Source organism: Rhineura floridana, chromosome 6, assembly GCF_030035675.1.
Source record: "Rhineura floridana isolate rRhiFlo1 chromosome 6, rRhiFlo1.hap2, whole genome shotgun sequence".
Classification (NCBI taxonomy): domain Eukaryota; kingdom Metazoa; phylum Chordata; class Lepidosauria; order Squamata; family Rhineuridae; genus Rhineura; species Rhineura floridana.
The window spans coordinates 79,253,269-79,274,381 of NC_084485.1; the positions used below are offsets into that span (position 1 = coordinate 79,253,269).

Genomic DNA, 21,113 nt, shown 5'->3' on the forward strand with positions numbered 1-21,113 from the left:
AAGAAGAGGTAGCTGTGGCTCTTCTTCCTGCCTGTTGAGCAGAGGCAGTGATCCTCTGGGTATGCGGGAGGAGAGCGATCCTAAGGGATGTTGTTTTGTAAAACAGCATCATGCAGGGTAAATTGACCCCACTCTCTGTTGGGGAGGCAGGGGACACAATGTCTCCTTCCCCCACTCCCACCCCTCCATATTAGGGGTTTTTAAAATCCTAATCAAACATTAGTCCCACCCCCAAACTTATTCAGGAGTGGCTCTGAGTGGGGGTGACTGGTCCCTGGGTCAAGCCAGGGTGGGTCAGCCTAGCCCCCACTCTGGATTGGAGCCACGGGGCAGATGGGCACAGTCCAAGAGAGAAGTAACAGGTAGAGAACTGTGTCTGCCATGCAGCCTGTCCTCTACCTAGGGATGGGTGAATCTGTCAGTTTTGGTTTCTCCCAGTTTCTCATTTTCCCAATCTTAAATTAAGTTCTCCACATTCCACATCAGTTTGTGATTTTTTAAATCTTTATTAAAATTCATCATTTTCTCCTAATATACCCATTTGCATGTAATTTAGCCTAGTATGAACATTTTTGCAAAGTAATTTTCACTAACAGAATGCATTTTGGTGTTATTTGTACTAACATGTACATTTTACATACCTTGTGCATTTTGTACACATTTTACATGGTCTATGCATTTTTATACACATTACTCTGCTGGAGAACTGCATTGGAAAATTCAGAGAAGTGTGACTTATTTCAGTTCATGTATTGTTTTGGATAGTGCAGATTGGGTACGTTCACTTTTAAATCCAAACTGAATCTAATTTCTCTCCCATTCCTGCCTGTACCTCCCAAGACACCCTGCTGCCCATGGATGCAATGGAGGACACCTTCCTGTTACTAACATCACAATAAGATTCAAGTGCCAGTCTAGATGGCTTCTGTATTTGGAATAGGAAGGGGGCACCATCATGTCTGCCTTTGGAAGCAAATGTTTTGGGCCAGCCCTGCTTGAAGCCTAAGAAACTTGAAAGTCAAAGTGGTCTTCATATCTGAAGGAGGCTTCTTTATTGCCAAGTGTATAGGATTTATAATATTTACACAAACTGGTTGACTTAACACATGACCCTCTGCTTCTAGGCTTTGAAATCACCTGGTGCTCCAACATTGGAAGGGAAAAATAATCTTTGCCAGATAAGCAGTGGATTGCTGGCCTACATTCCCTGACTCTCTCTGAACTTTCAACCGACCTTTGTGAACAGTGAGAAGACCTCTGCAAAGAGGTTTTGCCCATCAATTGCTTAACTGTTATTTTTGTTTCTAACTGATACTAATGTGAGACACCTAATCCCATCCTTCCCCCACCCCATACCCCATTGTTTCTCCCTAGTTCATTTCTTTGTTGTTCTGTTCTTGGGAGAAAAACTGCAAAAACCTTCAGGAACCTTCTGTTTTTCAGTACTGCATATATTTGATGCTTCTCCCATAAGACAAAAAAACAGCCTCTTAGAACTTTGTCAATGCCATGTACTTTTTTAGGCTGACTCCTAGGAACCAATGTGCTGGCAAAAGATGGAGCCTTGCTTGCCTTGCATAAGCTGCTGTTGTGTACATTGCTGAGTTCTTTGTCATAACAAAGCAAATCTATATGACCAGGGTTCCCAGAAGGTATTTTGTTCTATGGTAAGGTCTGTTCTGAAGAAAACAGTGAATCACCGTGGATCTACAATGGATTCTGCAAACAACTTAGGCACTTTTCTTCAGAAAGATATTATAGCTCATCATAGCACTGATATTGATTTGTCTGTACAGCAACAAGAACAATACATCATTTATTCAATAACCAGTTATTCTTTTTAGGGAAGCTCATTTGAAAATATTATGCTTACTGCATTTCTCTCTCTTTCTCTGTCTTGCACAATAATACATTCTTTGTTGCAATGTTATTATTTTATTCATTTCTATGCCACACTTTAATATAAATATTCTAAGGTCAGCTCCCACGCATGCACAAAAATACAAAACCTTAACAGACAATTAGCAAGTTAAATGTTTTGAACAAACACTAAATTATGCTGGCAGAATAGAAATCATAATAGGGGAAATGAAATGAAATTGGGACATGAAAGGCTGGTGCTAAAGAGAAAGCCAAGGAGGCATCAGGAGAATCGCCATGGGGAACGAGTTCCTGTGGCAGGGTGCTACCAGTGAGAAGGCCCTGTCTTTATTCACCGCCTACTTCACCTTAGAAGGCAGAAGCACCTAGAGAAGAAGCTCTAGTTATTTACTGATTTATTTCCTATTACATTTATATGCCACCTTTCCTCCAAGGAGTTCAAGGTGGGAGTACATGGTTCTCTCCCTCACCTGTGGTAGGTTAGGCTGAGGGACTATGACCGGCCCAAAGTAAGCTTCATGGGTGAGTGGAGACTTGAACCCTGGCCTCCTATGTCCTAGTCCAACACTCTAATCACTACATTATCCTGGCTCTCAGTGTACTGATGTGTTGTAAGGCAGTTGGAATCCTACATCTCTTGTCTGAGGTGAGACCTATGAAGGTGGTGGTAAGCACAGAGAGAGAGAGAAACAGGATAAGACACATTGCTACCAAGCTACTCAACAGGGTTGGCAGTGGGATGGGTGATGTCATTCATCACATGTACATGAGTATACTGATTATCTCAGTATGAGGGGCAGGATGGTGTGGAGGTAAGCATTCCGTCAAGTACCCTGATCATGTAGGGCTTTAAAGGGAAGTGCCAGCATTTGGAAGTGTGCTCAGGAACTGGTAAGCATGAGGGCATATAAGAAATACTGTGATATATGTTCTCACCAGATAGTCCCAAACCAGGGTCACTGTGCTCCTGAAACTTCTCAACGCTTGGGGGAAGTTGAGGAAAGGATAACCGTAAGTTTTAAAGATATATTTAGGCTTGGCTGATCGCCTAACAGCAAGACCATCAGAGTTTTTTTGGAGGGGAAAGCAGAATAAAAGAAGTGATTTAAAAAAAATCTCTCCTGCCTACAGACCACCTAACAAAAGTGAGGATGTGAACAAAGCTTTTTCATAATTCTTTCAAACCACAGAACCAGTGATGATGAGATTTTCAACTAGGAGAAATGAGGTTTTCTTTGCATTTTAATGAGGAATTACTTAATTTGCAATCATGGCCAATAGGGTGGCAATAGGGCAGCGTTGCATACGTGATTTCTGGACACCAAGCATCACTGACACTTAGCGAGAGGGAGAGGGGCACAGCATGGGGAGTGAAGAAACAGTGTTGGTGCAGCAGATTGGCTCCATTACCACGCCTGCACCATTCCTCAACCTTCTCCTTCTCAGTAAGTGGCAGCAAAGCTCTGTGGCTGGAAGCAAGGAGCACCCTGCTGCCCTGCCCTTTGCTGCCCACAACTACTACTGCTAAAGTGTACTTTAAATATATATATACACGAATCAAAACACAATTGTCCTTCAAAATTCACACTTGAGCACATTTTGTGATGCTGTTCCCCAACTAACCAATGTATACAAAAATGTGTGTACTGGGGAAAGTGTCTTTAGAAATGCGTACATTCATGAAAATAACATACACAATGCATTACATCAGGAGAAATTACATTAGAAATGTGTATATTGGTCAAAACTGCATACAAAAATGTGTATTTCTGGAGTGATTCACATTGAAACACTGACAAATTTTCAAGAGTTTTTTTTTTTTTTTTTTAATGTACAAGTCACTGCAGAAATGTGGAGAACTGAACTGAAGCCTGGAAAAAAGAGAAACTGAGAGAAAGCAAATTTGGATAGATTTGTCCATCCTTACCAGAACTCTGTTAGAATACTTTACCCAGCTGGATATAAGGACAAGAGAAAGATGTGCCACCTCAGTGGGCACACACAGTAGGGCTCTTTTTATCTTTTAGCACAGTATACACACACACACACTGTTGAAAGCCCTTTCAAGTTTCAAAAGCATTGGAAGTGGGGCAAGAACAACTCCTGCTTGGGTTCTTTTGTTTGTATTCCAGAAGGAAGATAGAGTTAGGGTCCTCCAACTGGCTAGGCTTGCCTACCGTCACCTGTGCTGTTCTCTACCTAACTTCCTTCCATTGTAAACTGATATGCTCAGGGAAGCTGACCTGCCCCTCCTTCCTTTGTCCTCTCCTTCTTCGACTGTCCAAGGAGAGAGGAGACATCTTTGTCTTTACTCTCTCATGAGGGCAATACCCACGTCTGGGCACTGTGCCTCCACTTGAGTTAGTTAGAACTAGGTATGCCTTTCCTATCTACTATGTATTTCTAGAAATAAAGTAGCTTTTCTTATTTTACTAAGTCTTAAGTCTCAATGATCTCAATGCAGGGTAAAAGCCTGCTTCTAAGGTAAATACACACACTGGCACACGCAGCTCAGACCGCTGACCATCTCTGCATATATATACATATTTCTATAACAAAAAGCAGCCTGCAAAACAGCACAAGGCCCAGGTCTAGAATGGTCCTGAAGTTGATGACTGGATGGATACACTTGCATGTGTCCATGCAAATGGAATGGTTCCTCTGGGCATCCCCCAGAGAACGTAAAAAGTGTTTGGCAGCAGGAAAGCAGTGGGGCTTGAGTACATCCAGAGAGTATCCATACTGTAAAAAATATATATTAATATGTATACATTGCATTTTCAGCTCATGGCTTGCCATACATTCTGTCACATTGAAGAAACGAATGCCATCTCAGCAGCAGCGGCCTGCTCCTTTATGGACCCTTATTAGCAATCTCTACATCCTGTGTAGAGCAGCACAGGAACTCAGCACTTGGCTGAAAACAAGTGTCATTCATTTATTAATACCTTATTTAAAATATATTTGTTGAGACAAATATTTCAGTGTATCCCTTGTCTGGTCATCACCCTGACTCTCCTTCTTCATTATCAGAGCTCTTATAATATTTCCCTTTTCACTTTAGACACCATTCACGCGGGATAGACAACTTTGTGCCCTCCAGATGTTTTTTACTACAACTCCCATTTTCCCTTACCATTGGCCATATTTGCTGGAGCTGATAGGAGTTGTAGTCCAAAACATCTGGAGGGCACCAGGTTGCCATGCACTATTTCCTATGCTAATTTCCTTTGGAGGAACAGAGTGGGGGTAGTTTCTAATTTGCATAACCCCAGCTATTCCATTAACCCTTTACAACTCCCCATTCTTCCCCCACCCCATTTCTTGGACATTGTATTGAAGTTCTAGTATGGGTCTGTTTGTGCATACAGAGGTGCACAGCCGTAATTTCACAAATTCACCATTATTCAACTCCACCCCAATATCCCAAGAGCTTATGTCTGGGAGTTAGGAATGGGCAAGAAATTTATTCAGTTCACATTTCCAATCTATCAGATTTGTATTTACCAAAACAATATAAGGACCAAAACACAGCCATCCTTCAAAATTCACACTTATTTGAAGTTTGCGGTGCAGTTTGCCAACCAATGTTTACAAGTATGCATATGTTAGGGGAAAGTGCGCATAACATATCAAATGCACTACATGATGAGAAATTGCTTGTCCATTAGTTACCAGGCCAAGTTGAAGGTTCTAGTTTTGGTGTACAAAGTCCTATGCAGCTTGGGATAATATCATCTTACCACTTATATATCCAGTCAATCACTGCGCTCTGCAGGTGAGGGCCTCCTGCAGTTACCATCTTATCAGGAGGTCATTTCCTCACCACATAGGAAGCGGACCTTTAGTGTTGTGGCACCAACATGCTTTGGAATTCCTTCCCCTTAAATATTAAACAGGTGCCATCTCTGTTATCTTTTCGGTGCCTACTGAAGAACTTCCTCTTTCAATAAGACTTTGGCGGTTAGTGTGTTGGACTACGACCTGGGAGACCAGGGTTTGAATCCCCACCCAGCCATGAAGCTCACTGGGTGACCTTGGGCCAATCACTGTCTCTCAGCCTCAGAGGGAGACAATGGTAAACCCCCTCTGAATACAGCTTACCATGAAAACCCTGTTCATAGGGCCACCATAAGTCGGAATTGACTTGAAGGCAATCCATTTTTAAGTAGAGACCTTATCCCAGTCTGTGTCTGTGCTGGAATTGCTTTTTAAAATGTTTTTAAAGTTGTTTTTTAACTATGTTTTTAAGATGTTTTAATATTTTTAAAGATGTTTTGTTTTAATATGTTTTAAAGTCTTTTGTTTTTAAGATGTTTTAAAGTGCTTTTAGTGTTTTTGTTTGCCGCCCTGGGCTCTTCTGGGAGGCAGGGCAAGATATAAATTTAATAAATAAGTAAATAAATAATAAAAATGTGTGCATTAGTCAAAACTACCTATAAAAATGTATTAGGAGAATTTCACACTAAATTACTGGACAATTTTCATGAGGATTCTTTTTTACAAAAATCTCATGTTGCTACAGGAATGTGGAGAACTAAATTTAAGACTGGAAAAATGAGAAACTGAGAATACTGAAACTGACAGATCTTTCCATTCCTACTGGTAGTTGATGAAAGAGGATGTTATCCTACTTGATGTTGCATGAAAGGAAATTTCAGAAGGGGTGGTGTGAAGACACGCCTTAGTGCTGCTGTAAAACACCAACAACCTGAACACTAATGCCCTTGAAATAAATTAGAACAATGCACTAAGATTAGTGTTGCAAGAAAAAAAAACACTCATATATTGAGGAGGAATTTGCTGTGGGACAGACTAGAGCAAATGGGCATTCAGAAAGAACCAAAGAATCAGTTTAAACGGGCATTCTCTGTCATTCGCAGGATGGTGGTAGATGAGTGGTTGTACATGAGCCTTCCTCTTTCCATCACTGGCAACGTTATATGCAACTTTCTCATTATACAACCACAAGTGTGTTGGGTGACAGAAAAGGAACACATTTTAACCATTATAGAATGACTGTGAATGTTACAATAATTTCTACAGTCTCCACGTCCCATTAGGAAATAGCTGCAGGATGGACAGAATACTATGGAGCAGACTAATATGAGAGAAGAGTGGGGGGGGGGGAAAGGCACAATAAGAGGGATTCTTTTTAAACTACTAAAATAATATGACTTCACCACCCTGTCAAAAGTTTATTCCTCTTTTGTTGTCACACACAATGTATGTCAAAATGAATTCTCAGTAATATACCTATTTATTTTTAAACAGTGCTGATATTTACAAAATTGGTGGTACTCTATGAAGAATATATTATGTACACACATGATCAACCAGAGAGCAAATGTCCATTTGGGTATATATATATATATATAATATATATATATGTACGTATGTATATGTACACATATACACAAATAGCTATCCCTATATACAAATAATTCGTCTTGACAGAGCATATCTCAGCTCCTAGTGTCCAGTCACTGCTGAGGATTCCCGTGAGTTGTAAGTTCTATACACATTGTGCAATTTAGTACAGCTGGTGTCTAAATGTTCATCAAGCAAACACATGGTTAAATGATTCAACATTCCCATGAGTTCTCTTTCTTTAGCATCCCCTCACCATTATTGGTCCCATTCTTCCAGTCACCATGGAAACCAAAGATTCAGTTCCACGGCATCTTTATTATGAGTCCTTCTTGGATTTCCTGTCCTTATTGATTCTCTCAAATTAGGCAAACACACGCTTATTTGATCCAATATCCTTTCTTTCGCATTTCAAGCAATAATTAGTAATATGACTAAGTTTGTAGGACATCTGCAATGTCTCAGGTAACAAGGGAAGCAGGTGCAGTTCACTAATTACATTCCTCGCACTCTGTAGAAAACAACTGCCTTACAAATCTTGAAATAATACACACAGTTCTGTTACATATTTACACATACACATAGATTTTGGAATTAAATTCCTAATAGCACAACATTGGACATCTCGTAGAAGCCAAAATGTACCCGAGAAGATAAATGAGAACTAAGGGATTCATTTGCCAGCTATCACCTTAAAATCTTCCATGGGCCAGACTGTGGGCTGGTATAAATTAGCATAGTTCTGTTGAAACCAAGCCAAATCCTTGTCTGTGCTCAGGTTGGGATGGGCCAGTTTATGAGCAGGAGCAACTGTGGAGGGGAAGATGGGAGGGTTGGGCTTTTTAAAATTCACTTAGGACACGAGTAGAAGCAAGGAAAGGAAGGGGCACTTCTGGCTGTATATAACAAAAGGAATCAACTGTTAGGCTCCAAGGAACAAAAAGCTAATAATAACAATGGAAATGGAACGGATTAGGAGGCATCAGATGCCTCCCCAACTTTCTAACAAGTGGCAGGTGAACAGCGTAGAAACAGTCTGCAGCGTCACAAAGATTGCTGACAGGATACAAATGGCATGAGCTGGAGAAAGATCACATAGATCAGTGACTAAGGACCCAAGCAGATTCTGACCATATAGAGAGCTCTGCAGAGAGGAATGTGGTGAAATTCTGGGGGGCCAAAGGGCATCTGACCCTGTGCTTTGGAAAAACCTGTTGAGGACCCTGCTGTACAGGACTGTGAGCTGCATCAGCCATGGAAGGCTGTTTGGAGTTTTGTGCTTGAAAGAGGCCCTCACCCTGTGGCCCCAGGCAGTACGCAGTAACAGTCAGAGTAAGCACAGTAGTCTGTTTGGGGATGTGGAAAGGGATCTTGTGACACCGTTCAGACAATGACAACATGGGCTCTACTCTAGCCCCAGCATGCTAATGCCACAGCACATTTGGTGAACATGATTGTGCAGAAGGGCAGCAAAACAGAGGGAAAATAGGAGCAGAAACGTAGATGATAAAATGGACTTGCCCCTCAGCCTCCAAATGGGACAAAATTGATGTGCCCCTAAGGCTGCCATCCTTCTATAGCTGAAAGCCTTTCCCCTCCATCTTGGCAAGGTGTGGGGTGGAAAAATGCTAACAGAGTAATTGTGTTGCTGGCCTTTGAGAAATTCCCACTTCCTTGTAGTAGTAAATGGCTGCATTCCTCTTGGTTGCCTCGCCTCTGTTCTTTTCCTCTTAGACTGGGCACCTCCCCCCTAAATATACATTAAGATCTATTCTGTGGTATCTACTCTATTTCTGAATCCCTTTATCCTCTGCCTCCTGTTTAGAGGCCATTTTGCTACAAGGCCCACAACTGGAGTGGAAGGAAACTTAGGAGGTCTCCATGAGCATGGGGCTATGAAAATGATAAGCTGTTTAAATTTGAAAGGTGGACTGCAAACAAACAAATGCCTTAGCTCATAATTTGGCTTCACCTGCATAGTAACATAAATACTAGTGATGGGTCCAAAACTGCAAACTTCAGATCCAGATCAGAGTTCAACACAAGCCCAAAGAGGGGATTTAGTTTCACTTATTTGAGAAAAGGGGCAGGGAGATCAGTGGGTATCTTTTCAGTGTTGGAGAATGCGGAGAGTCACATTTCAGTCAATTTAACCTTGTAAAAAGAAACTGGATCTGCTGTGCGATTTGGGCCCTTCTCTAGTGTATTGCAAACTCCATAAAGACTAGGAGATTTCAGCGGTAAATCCAGTAGCTGACCCACAAATGATTTGATTACAAAGCATAACCTTTCTTAAAACAGTTCCTCTTCTGTCATTCACTTTTCTTCTCTGAGTTTATGCACAAATATGCCCATATTTACACATCCTCATGCTGCATGCTCTTAACACTGTTCTAGGCATAGCATTGTGTTTTGAAGGTTATAGAAAACAATGCAGAAGGTAGCTGCAGAGGTATGTACAGCTATATACATTTTCTAAGCGCCGTTATGATTTTATGCAAGTTGGATATTTCCTCATATACCTGCTATTAGCAGGCATTCTTTGTTCTTTTTTCCCCTTCCTTTTTGGCTGTTTTCATTTTTTTTAAAAAATGTATATTTGTTTTTAGCAACAGGAACATCTTGCATTTTAGAAACTTCTGAGTTTTTAATTCCAATTCCACTGCTGACAATTTCTTGTTTCTTCTAATAACCCTAGGAATATTATTGTGATTATTCTGATCCTCTGATTATTTTTAAAGTTTAGAAGTGGCTGTTAGAGAACTTATTCTAATGATTAGTGCATGTGTTCTGAAAGCTCCCATTCAGAGGTAAGAATATAAAATCCAGGCTAGATGTTGTGTCTGTCATTCATCATCATTCACTTCACAGACAATATCCAATGTGTACATGACACTTTCATGCCTGTAATCCAAGCACATTACTGCAATGGATACATTATCTGGTGAAAGAATTGCATTTTTCCAAGTACAAAATACAGAAAATTCAGTGCTGGGAAAATGGAGTATCTCTAAACCCAGTCTTGCGGAGAAAGAATATCTGGACTGCACACACCAGTTGGGTAATAACTGCCCATTTACTGCACTGAAAACAGATTGTCTTGAAAGGTCTTGTGTATTACTGTTTTGGAAAGCCCCTACGCAATTTTGGGATCTATCGAATATCAGTTTTACTCAGGACTGAACTTAATGGACATAAGCAACTTAGATCCATTAAGTCCACTGGGTCTACTCTGAGTCCAACTTAGTTGGATACAACCCCTGTTTTTAAGGATGTTACCACCTCCAAACAGTATTCCAGTATTGCATTCCCTTTGTGTCTAGCGTTCAGGCATAAATGTAACTTATTGTAGCCAAAATAGTACCACCAGTGCACAAGAGGAAGGTATCAGCAGACTTTGGGGAACTTGGAGGTTTGCAGAACTACAAAAAACTATATAAAAAAACTAAGAGGAACCCCCCCCCAAAAAAAATAGTCCAAAGAGGACTGAGCATGCTCAGTGGCCACAGAATACTGTCTGACTATTGAGGTGATGGGAAAATGGATGAGAGGTGAATGGAATGGAGTGCCATGGGGGAACGCCTGGCTGGCTGGCTGGCTGGCGCAGTGAACAGAAGCACTCCCTGCAACATTTTGTTACAGGTCTCACTTATTCTTACCTCGTACTTCTACATCGATAATCTTGTCTTTAGGAAGCCTGAAGGAAAGAGCAATGTTATTCCTGACATCAGCACGTACACTGGCTGAGTCAAAAATATTATACTGAGGATTCAGGTCCAGCTGCAACATGTTCTCCAGGGAGCCACACATATAAGGCTTAATATGAGCCGGGGTTAGCCAGGGCTTAGTCCTAGAACCGTTTCTAAATGTCAAAGTTCAGCTATGGAATATATGAAGAATGAAGAGTGCCTCTGAGCACCTGCAGAGTGCCCTGCTTTCACCACTGAGTTACTTCTGCCAAACATCTGAGATGGGGGACAGGAAGGGCAATTCTCAGGTAGGGAATCAGATGGAAATACAAAGCCTCATGCTACGGATTCAGAAGCAGTCTCATACTTCCTGGTCTGTGGAATAATAATGACTAAACTATGCTCCATCCAACAACCGACTCCTCTTTTCTTCCCTCATCTAAGCCCACTGACTTCTCATCCCATCCATTTATTCCTGCCCCAGCTGTCATTTTAGAAATGTTAGTAATACACACAAGACCTCATTCCCCAAATTATAGAGACAATCAACCTGTTGGCTCTAACAGAAATTAGGAATGATAATTTAGCATATCCAAGTTGCACATTCACAGTTTGTATCACCTTTGCGACCTGCCCAAGAACTTATGGGTTGATGACTTGATGTCATTCTCTATTTTGTATAACATTTACTCTACTTATTACCCTTTGAAAGATGTTCAGTAACCATCCCAATAGCTAAGGCTGCTTTTCCGTGCTTTACTAAATAATCCAGGCTGGGTGAAACAAGAGCCTAAGCCCCAGGGGTATTGCTTTATGCTTATCTAGGGAGTCCAAGTAGAAGTGTGCCCTTGATTCTGAATAACCTCACCCAAAGTTATATAAAGAAGTACCTGCGAAAGTTTTACTGGACTGCTGTCTGGACACGGCATAGGCAAATCTCACAATAAAAGCCCTGCCTTAAAGCTGCAGATTCTGCCATCCTTACTTCAGCATTCATCATGACCCTCCTTGTCTTACCACCTGCTCCTTCCCACCTGCTGCGGTCTGCAGTTTCAGCTCTGCACCATAACACTCCGCAAAGGTACAGGTAGTTAAATCGTTCTAGCACCATGGTTGGCTGAGGTGGCCAGATGCATAAGTTAGGGGGTCGGCTTCCTGATGATGTGAAATGGTTCACATTAGTTATATGGTGCCTGGGCTGCAGATAGGATAGTCAAAACAATCGTATGTTACATTTAAATCTGACCTTGGATGCAAAGGAACACTGCAGCCTTTGGAGTTCCTCCTGTCTATTCTTGGCTTTCCCTCTCTGTCTCCACCTTCACAGCACATCTACAGCTGCAGTCTGAAACACACTAATAAGTAAGTTCCACTGGACACCCTTCAGAATAAAACATGCATTGGATTGTGCTGTAATAATGGCACAATCCTTTTCTCGGTGTACAGAATCAATATTGCAGCATCTCACCATTAAGCAATAACTTAAATTAAAAACTGACTGCTTAGACATCTTTCTTCTGCTTTCCCCCCCACATGCAACAATAGTGGTTAATCACAGTTAAGGCTCACAAGGTAGATTGTTTTGGTCTAGATCTTCCTGAGGGCTCTCCTGATAATGGGTTTGAAAAGCTGTAGCAGAGGGCTCACAAACAGTCGGGCTCCATGTTTACTGCCCCAGCCTTATAGTATAAGAGACTATCAAGAGTAATATCTTAACTCCTCCAGAATGTGCAGATATTCCCTCTAGAAGCTTGACCAACCATGGCGACTTTTGCAGAGTCACCAGACTGGCACTCTTAAGCTGAGCCACCTAGGAATACACAACTTGCCCAGGGTCATAGTCAAGGATGGTGCTATATAAAGTCAAAACCTGTTAACCAGCTTCACATCATTGCCACTGTAAATGGGATGAAATAGGCAGCAAGACAGCAATAGGTCTAAGTGTGTCCACATCAACATTTTAACATGCTCTGCTATGGAAATTTGTGCAACAAGGAGAAGCATTTCAAGACAGTGTTCCCTGACCTGCCACCCTTTGGTCCTGTTTAGGGTCCCACTTCTGGGTTTCCCTTCCCACCCCTTTCACATAAAGAAACATCTTCTAATGCTTTATATGTGGCAAAGCTTTTCTGTAATTGGCTTGAAATGAAGTATCGGACTGTCCCTCTGCCTAGATATCATCACTGATGTTGAATTTGCACTGTTTCACCTGTGGTGGCACCTGTTCACCTTATCTACTGGGTTTTTTTTTAATGCAGGAACTAAACCCAGTCAGTTTATGATGCCCTTTCAAGATTTCTCCCATTCAGGAGCCACTATTTTTTGACACATTGCACCTTTGGGAAGGGAGCACAGTTGCAATTGCAAATACAATCAACTTTATTTTAGGGGGAGGGGATTTAAAACTCAGAGCGTGCCATTCCAAAGTGTGGAATTGGATGATGTCCAAAAGCAAGTACTAGAACAGCAATTAAAATTCAATGAAATGGTGCTGGTCTGGACCCAGCCTAGCATGCTGGGAACTGATGAAGGAGAATTCCACCTCTCAGAAGTGCTAGCTTTCATTCTTGTAAATGTATAATGAACATAGGCCTAGCATAAAGAGCCTCAACTACTATTGAAATCAGTAGGGTTAGCTTTGTTCCTCTTACTCTCTGGAGCCCCGTGGATTCTACCCCATAATTACATGAGGATGGTGCCCAATGAAAGTAACCTGAAGTAACCTCCTTCCTCGTGCATTTTTGCATAGACTGCAGTGATTTCTCCCTAACATACAGGACTCTCCTTCATGGATCTTTAACCAAGTATATTTATTCTTCTTTACAGGCAGAGGAGCGGATATTTTTAGCAGTGGCTTAAGGCAATAGGAAGGATTGTTCCATTCCTGTTCACTGCAATAAAAGATATTCCAAAATTAGCCTTTTAAATTCATAGCATAGTTGGAGAACAAGCAATTAGAGATGTAATGCCAAACTACTCCTCTGTCAGCATTCTACAAGAATGGTCCAAGGCACTGGGTGACATCGGTGGACCTAATCTTGCAATGCAAACTCTAGTACTGCTGATAACTATTAAACAGTTAATAAGGACCTCAAATCATACACTGTTAGAAAAACTCAAGACAGTTTTCTTTTTGATACATCTTTTCAGCAGTGACTGCCAAGAGGGTTAGAAATTGCCTTTCTTCGGCAGGATCAGTGGGGCAGCAGGGGGAGAGATCAAGAAATGCTGGGACTGGCACACATTTTATCATGAGAATCTAATGTTAGGAGATCCATATTCAAATAGCTAGTCCCAGCTACCCTGCAATAGTTGTAGAATCAAAACGAGCCTGCATGTCTCTTATACTCTGTTTAAATGGGATAGTTGCAGAGCTTGGAAAAGTTACTTTTTTAAACTACAACTCCCATCAGCCCCAGCCAGTATGGCCACTGGAGTGGGCTGATGGGAGTTGTAGTCCAAAAAAGTAACTTTTCCAAGCTCTGTAAAAAATGTGTTATATTTTCCCTCTTGGCACAAGCACATATTTCACTTAGGATTAGGGCCAATACTCACAATCAAGATGGTGTATTAAGAATGCAAGTTGAGTGGATTTGTACAGAGTTTAGCACATGATCAAGCAGTCAGGTGGTTGCTTCAGCATCTATCCAGCTCAACCTATTATTATTTTCAATGCAAAGCTGTTGAAAGTGAGTTTGCGATGCAATAAGTATCTGTGGACAGAGTTGCTTGCATCTTGGAAACTATGGATCTACTTTACCCTGTTTCCAAATTCTGCACAGATCCACTCAACTCGCATCCTCAACATGATCATTTGGTCTGGTGAATTTTTGGCCCTCACAATGCATTCATCATATAAATCAATGCAATACCAGGATCAGCTGCCTGAATAATAGTTGCAGAATCCAAATTACTGATCTTGTGGAGAGTTGCAGTTTTGTGCCATTTGAAGTGGTTTGGATCAAAGTTTGCCTATTGGTCCTGAGGCTATCAGGGGAATTCCTCACATTGTCTCCAAATCCTGAGCTGCTAAATATTATTTTTTATTATTATTTATTTATTAATTTTATATCCCATCCTTCCTCTCAGAAGAAGTCCAGGGTGGCAATATTATGTAAACACTCTGTGTGTCTGTGTGTGTTATTTCAAATAAACATACCCAGTGTGTTTAAATAATGTTTAGCAGCTCAGGATTTAGGACACTGCAAGGAGTCACTATGATAGCCTCAGAATCAAACGTCTTGTTATTGTTAATGAGAAGAAGGGGATTTGTTCACTTTTAAAAGGCACATTGATTCCATATGCAGCTTTCCTGGGATGGTGATAGCAGAATGGGCCTTTATTGAAGTGCTATCCTGCCCCTTAAAGGTTGAAGCAGTAGTATCAACAGGGCACTACCAAGTCAGGATGCCAATCTATCAGAGCTTGGAAAAGTTACTTTTTTGAAACTACAACTCCCATCAGTCCCAGCCTACATGGCCACTGTATTGGGTTGATGGGAGTTGTAGTTCAAAAAAGTAACATTTCCAGGCTCTGCAATCTATGCAGAGAAGTCCCCCAAGGACTATTGTCTTCTTGATTCAAAACAGTAGATCTGATTCTGAAGTGCAAGGATGGCCAAATTCTGCTACCACACTGCCCTTGGGCATTTTTTCAACAGATTAGTCCATCTAGGAGTAAATTTGGACCCTCTTTACTCTAAGCTGGAGAAAATTGACTCCACCACGTGACAATAACATCCCAAAGGACGCCTTAACTCCTAAGCCATGCTGCATTGCCTGTATTCATACTCAGCTATCTCTCAGCTGCTGTAGCCAGCTGGTGCTCTGTTAAGACCCATTTCCGTGGGGCAAATGTGCCCATAACTGAACAAATGACTTTGAGCTGGCATTATTGCATAAACCCACTTACGCCCAGAAGATGCATTAAAAACTTAAAACCAGATCTGGTGCAAGTCAGCATAGTTCAGATGAAGTCACTGGCACTCTGTACCTTTGTATATCAAATTGTCTACACCCCCAAGCACTATGAGCAATCTCTATGGGTCTCATCTTACATTTTCCTGACAGTGTCACCCAGAGATGCTTAAATCACAAATAAGACTGATCATTTTGCCATCTCTGGTCACCTATAGATCTCTGCATATGATACCACTATTAATAAATTACCAGTTGCTCTCTACATCCGGAAGACAGGTGTGTATTCTTCATATCACCTTCCTTGTCTTGCACACTTATGCAAGCAAACATGTAGGGCATTTATTGGCCTTGCTTATCAAATTTGTGGTCAGCACACATCCACCCCCAACATATTGCCTTTTTAATGTCCATGAATCTCCTTCAAGCCACTAGAGAATCTAGAAACACTATAAATAGGCATACTCTATAGTCTACTTAAGAAAATAGATATATTTTGTGCATTAAATATTAAGATCCATGCAACAAATATCCATGCAGCTGTACTGTAATACTGGTTAAATTTCACTGCAGTATAAATATATTCTAGGCCACAGCTTAGTTGCTCCAGCATTTGAAACAAGATGCTTTTCAGTCCTGAATATGTTGGTGACCCCCAAACCAGAAAAAATACATGTTCTTTTTAATAAAAATGTCTCCAGGCTCTTGATGTATCTCTACCAAAGCAACAGAAAATGTCCTACTAAACAGTGCCTCCCGCGAGCCTCACACTGACATGCTGCAGTGGATGAATCCAATGCAGCATTTTTGGTTCAGAAGCCTGACCCTGCATGGTATATTCTCCCTTTGGCATTTCTGATCTAGAAATCTGAACCTTAAAGTAATTTGGATGGGTGGTCCATTAATTAAACTTTGCATGACCTTTTGTATAATTCCTGAAACCTGAAAGCTAGATGTATAGTTGCATACTATTTCCTTGGGATATATTTTTGCATGGGTTGAGTTCTATATTAAGTGATACATATCTAGTTGGGATTTGTTTGTTACTGTTGTTTACATGGGGAGATTGTTTTGTTTTCTCCAAAGCCTTAAATTTGATATCGTGGCATAGTTTTGCCTTAAATGTGCCATATAATTGGAAACCCAGAAATCTGTGATTGGGGGGGGAAGACTGCATGAAAGCTTATTGAGCATCAAATATTAAAAAGAGTCACTTACACGACTATTGCTTTCCATGCAGAACCAATACACGTTGTAGAACATGTTGTATTAACTACAATGCAAAGTATTATGCAACATCTGCAATTGTTCCACTCAAGTTTTAAATAAGTTATTAGGGTTTTTTATTATTATTACCTAGACATCAGTTAGCATTTTGGTTATATTAACATAGTTTGTGTTAGCCAGGGTGCAATTGGCTGTTTTCAAGTTCTCCTCTCTAAAGTCCTCATTGCTATTATTCACACCTTCTTGTATCTCCATATAGTCAGACTTACTAATAGTGGAGGCACTTCTGCTTTTCTTTAGGTCAGGGGAAGAAGGGATCTTTGGGCAGCTGGTGACTTGCAAGTATTGAGCTTGCTCCTCTCCTTCTGTCTCACGGTGATAGAAGTAGTTGAAATTGGACACTATAACTGGCACTGGTAAGGCAATTGTTAATACACCTGCAATAGCACACAAGGAACCAACTATTTTCCCACCTATGGTTGTGGGGACCATATCTCCATAGCCAACTGTTGTCATGGAAACCACGGCCCACCAAAAAGCATCAGGAATGCTGTGGAACTGAGAATCGTCCTCATCAGCCTCTGCAAAGTAGACAGCACTGGAGAAGAGGATGACACCAATGAAGAGGAAAAATATCAAGAGGCCTAGCTCCCTCATGCTGGCCTTAAGGGTTTGTCCCAGGATTTGCAATCCCTTGGAATGTCTGGAGAGTTTAAAGATCCTGAATACTCTCACCAGACGGATCACTCGAAGAATGGCAAGAGACATTGCCTGCTGACCTTGTTGACCATCTTCTGGTTTCTCTGCCAGTTCTGTTCCAAGTGTGATGAAATAGGGAATGATGGCTACAATGTCAATGATGTTCATGATGTTGGTAAAAAAACCAGCTTTGCTGGGGCAGGCAAAGAATCTCACCAAGAATTCAAAGGAGAACCAAATGATGCAGAGTGTCTCAACTATAAAGAAAGGGTCTGTGAAAGATGTTGGCTGCTGAGACCCCATAGTGTTATTGGAATAAGAACTTGGGTTGCTACTGCTGCCATGCATGTCTTCATTCTCATACCGGAACGCGGGCAAAGTTTCCAGGCAGAAGCTTACAATTGAGATTAAAATGACCATGACAGAGACAATTGCTATAATCCTGGCTGGTCCAGAGCTTTCTGGATACTCAAAGAGCAGCCACACTTGCCTCTGAAACTCATTCTCTGGTAAAGGTCGTTCTTCTTCCTTGATGTAACCTTCATCTTCCCGAAACATCTCCATAGCTTCTTCCCCAAGTTCATAAAACCTTATCTCTTCTGAGAAGATGTCTAAGGGGACATTAACAGGCCGCCTCAACCTGCCACCAGACTGGTAGTAGTACAAAATAGCATCAAAGCTGGGTCTGTTTCGGTCAAAGAAATACTCATTCCGGAGAGGATCGAAATATCTCATTCTCTTTTTAGGGTCTCCTAACAAGGTCTCTGGAAACTGAGCTAGTGTCTTCAGCTGTGTTTCAAAGCGCAGTCCTGAGATGTTGATGACCACCCTCTCACAACATTCATGGTCAGTTTCCGGGTTATAGGTGTCTTGAGGGTGACCAGGCAAAGCTGCTGCTTCATCTGTGGGGTCTCCAGTGGCAACGGTCATAATTAGGCCTTCAATCTAATCTTTTCTGGATGTCTGGTGGTGGGATGAGTTTCAAGGGGACTTTAATACCTGCTGGAAGGGTCTGCACATGGACTTGGAAGTGGCTCATGAAAACGTGGAAATGAGGTCAAAAAAGCCTGTGCAGCTGAAAGAGAGAAATAAATAATACCATTAGCATTTCCCCCCCTCCTTCTTCACAATGTATACAAAGCACATTTACATCACCTTGGTTGGCTTTAATTAGCCTCCTCGGCATAACCTGAAAACACTCTCATCATCCCATGCTGTGCCATTTGGGGAAGGTTTAAAAGAAACAAGAAGAAATGAAGAAAGCTTTCTCCCTGGCGAGCAAATTGCACATGTTTTTTCACAGCCAATACAGTTTATTCAAAGAACTTCAAAGGCTGCCAGACTTTGTTCCTGTATTGAAGTGTTAAGATTTGCCCATGCAGCTCCTGAGACTTCAGCATTCACCTCTAGGAATACCCTGGGGGCTCAGATGTAGAATTAAACATTACTCTGTTGCATCAAACAGCATAGTGCACATTTCACATGCTACATCCTACCTTTTCCCTTCCACCTTTCCAGTACAGTCTCCCTCTCCTTCCCCCCTCCCTACTTCTCCGCTCTGTTTTAGTGTGCAAATGCTCTCTTTGCTAGCTTCACCCTGCTGCATTTCTGTGCTGAGATTCCTCTTTTACAATTGCCTAAGGAATAAGAGCAAATGAAAAACAACACACATTTACCTGATGAAGGATAGCTCAGTGTCTCTTGCACTGACTATCTGACCTTAGAGAGAAACACAGAGGTTTCCAAGATTCCCATAAGTTCCTCTGACATTATGGTGAGGAAAGAAAGAAAGAAAGAAAGAAAGAAAGAAAGAAAGAAAGAAAGAAAGAAAGAAAGAAAGAAAGAAAGAAAGAAAGAAAGAAAGAAAGTGGAAGTTGGATCTGGCAATAAGATGGATACTGGAAAGGATTATTATTGGTGGCTGTTGCAGCCCTTATCTTCAGGGCAGTGCTTGTTTGAGTCAAAAGCCTTCTGTATGATACTGGGAAGATGCCATAGTCAGCAAAAACCTGACGTCCCCAGTGTACTCGAGAGTTGTGATGTTGCCTGGAAAACCAGCAGTTAGATAGAACTGGATGAGCTTTAAAAGAGCATCTGCAAAGAAGACCCAGTTTTCAAATGCAGTCTTTCCCTCACTGAGCTGTATTCCAGGCTCTAGCTATTTTGGATGAAATCAGCAGAGCAATTGTGGCAATATGAAAAACAGAGTGTGCTCTCTCTCTGTCTCTCTCTGTCTCTCTCTCTTTCTCATACACACACACACACAGAGCTGTATATTGCTGAGGGTAGAAGCGGTAGTTTACACACCATTTGGCATTTGTGTCATTCATGCAGCCTGGCTGGTGCAAGGTCCTCTGCAGTGTGGTCTCCCTCTTGATCTTCCTTCTCAGCAAAAGAAACAGTGCATCATGCTCTCTGCCACACAGAGCTCACCCAGCTGCGACCGGGTCCACATCAAAGAAGCCCTTGACTTCATTCTGCATGCAGGACATGTCCTGGAAAGGCTCAGTCCTCCTAAGCATCTGAAGAAGATCCCATGTGGGCTCGAGGTCTCAGCCAGAAATCCCCATGTCCTTAGCACAATGCTGCATTGCCAGCTGTCCAGCCTCTGGCTCGGTCTAAGTGGATGCTCACCTCACTGATAGCCACGGGAGACTATTCAGTTCTCTTCTTGGGATACTGTTTTTCGCCTTCTTGTTGCTAAGCCCAACCAAAGGTTTTTTACTCCCCAAGAGAGACTCCCTGGCATCCCATCCTCAGCAGTAGACAGCCGTCTTCCTTACCCACTCAGAGTCAGGATTCAAGAACTAAGGGAGGGGAGGCAAGTGAAACACCATCTTGTAGTCTTAGCCCTTAAGACAGAGATTTTTGCATGCACCTGACCTGTTATCCTTTTGGATGCCCATCACCATCATCATCCTTCAGGGTGTGCTTCAGGTCCTCCTTTCACTGGATTTTCCCCCTGGCTCCTGACTCCTAGCCTCCCTTCTCCTTATGCATTAGAAAAATAGTACAACCCTGACAAAGCTTGCAGCCTTCAACTGCTATACTTAACCCCTTGTGTACCAATGCAAAATCATAGGAGGTTATCATATGCTCCATTCTCTTTTCCCCTCCCTCTCTCTCCCTCCTCCTCCTTTGAATGGCTAAGAGAATCCATCCCCCTTGGGAACGGAAGGTTTTTAAGGCAATATTTCTGAATGCCAAATGGGAGGCATCGTTTACAATCAACCTGATGTGCACAAAATGGAACAAAACAAAATCTAACCTTGATTTTTATATAATTTCTCTCTCATTTGCTCCTTGATCTTACACAAAGTCAAGGTGAATC

The 21,113-nt window shown here is 41.7% G+C and overlaps 1 protein-coding gene across 1 annotated transcript; it reads right to left on the bottom strand.

Annotated features, from left to right (window-relative positions):
• Positions 1-17,212: 17,212 nt before the first annotated feature.
• Positions 17,213-18,712, bottom strand: LOC133386700 (potassium voltage-gated channel subfamily A member 2). The gene has a single exon (XM_061630420.1). It carries the CDS (start codon positions 18,710-18,712, stop codon positions 17,213-17,215), a length of 1,500 nt encoding a protein of 499 aa, XP_061486404.1.
• Positions 18,713-21,113: the final 2,401 nt, after the last annotated feature.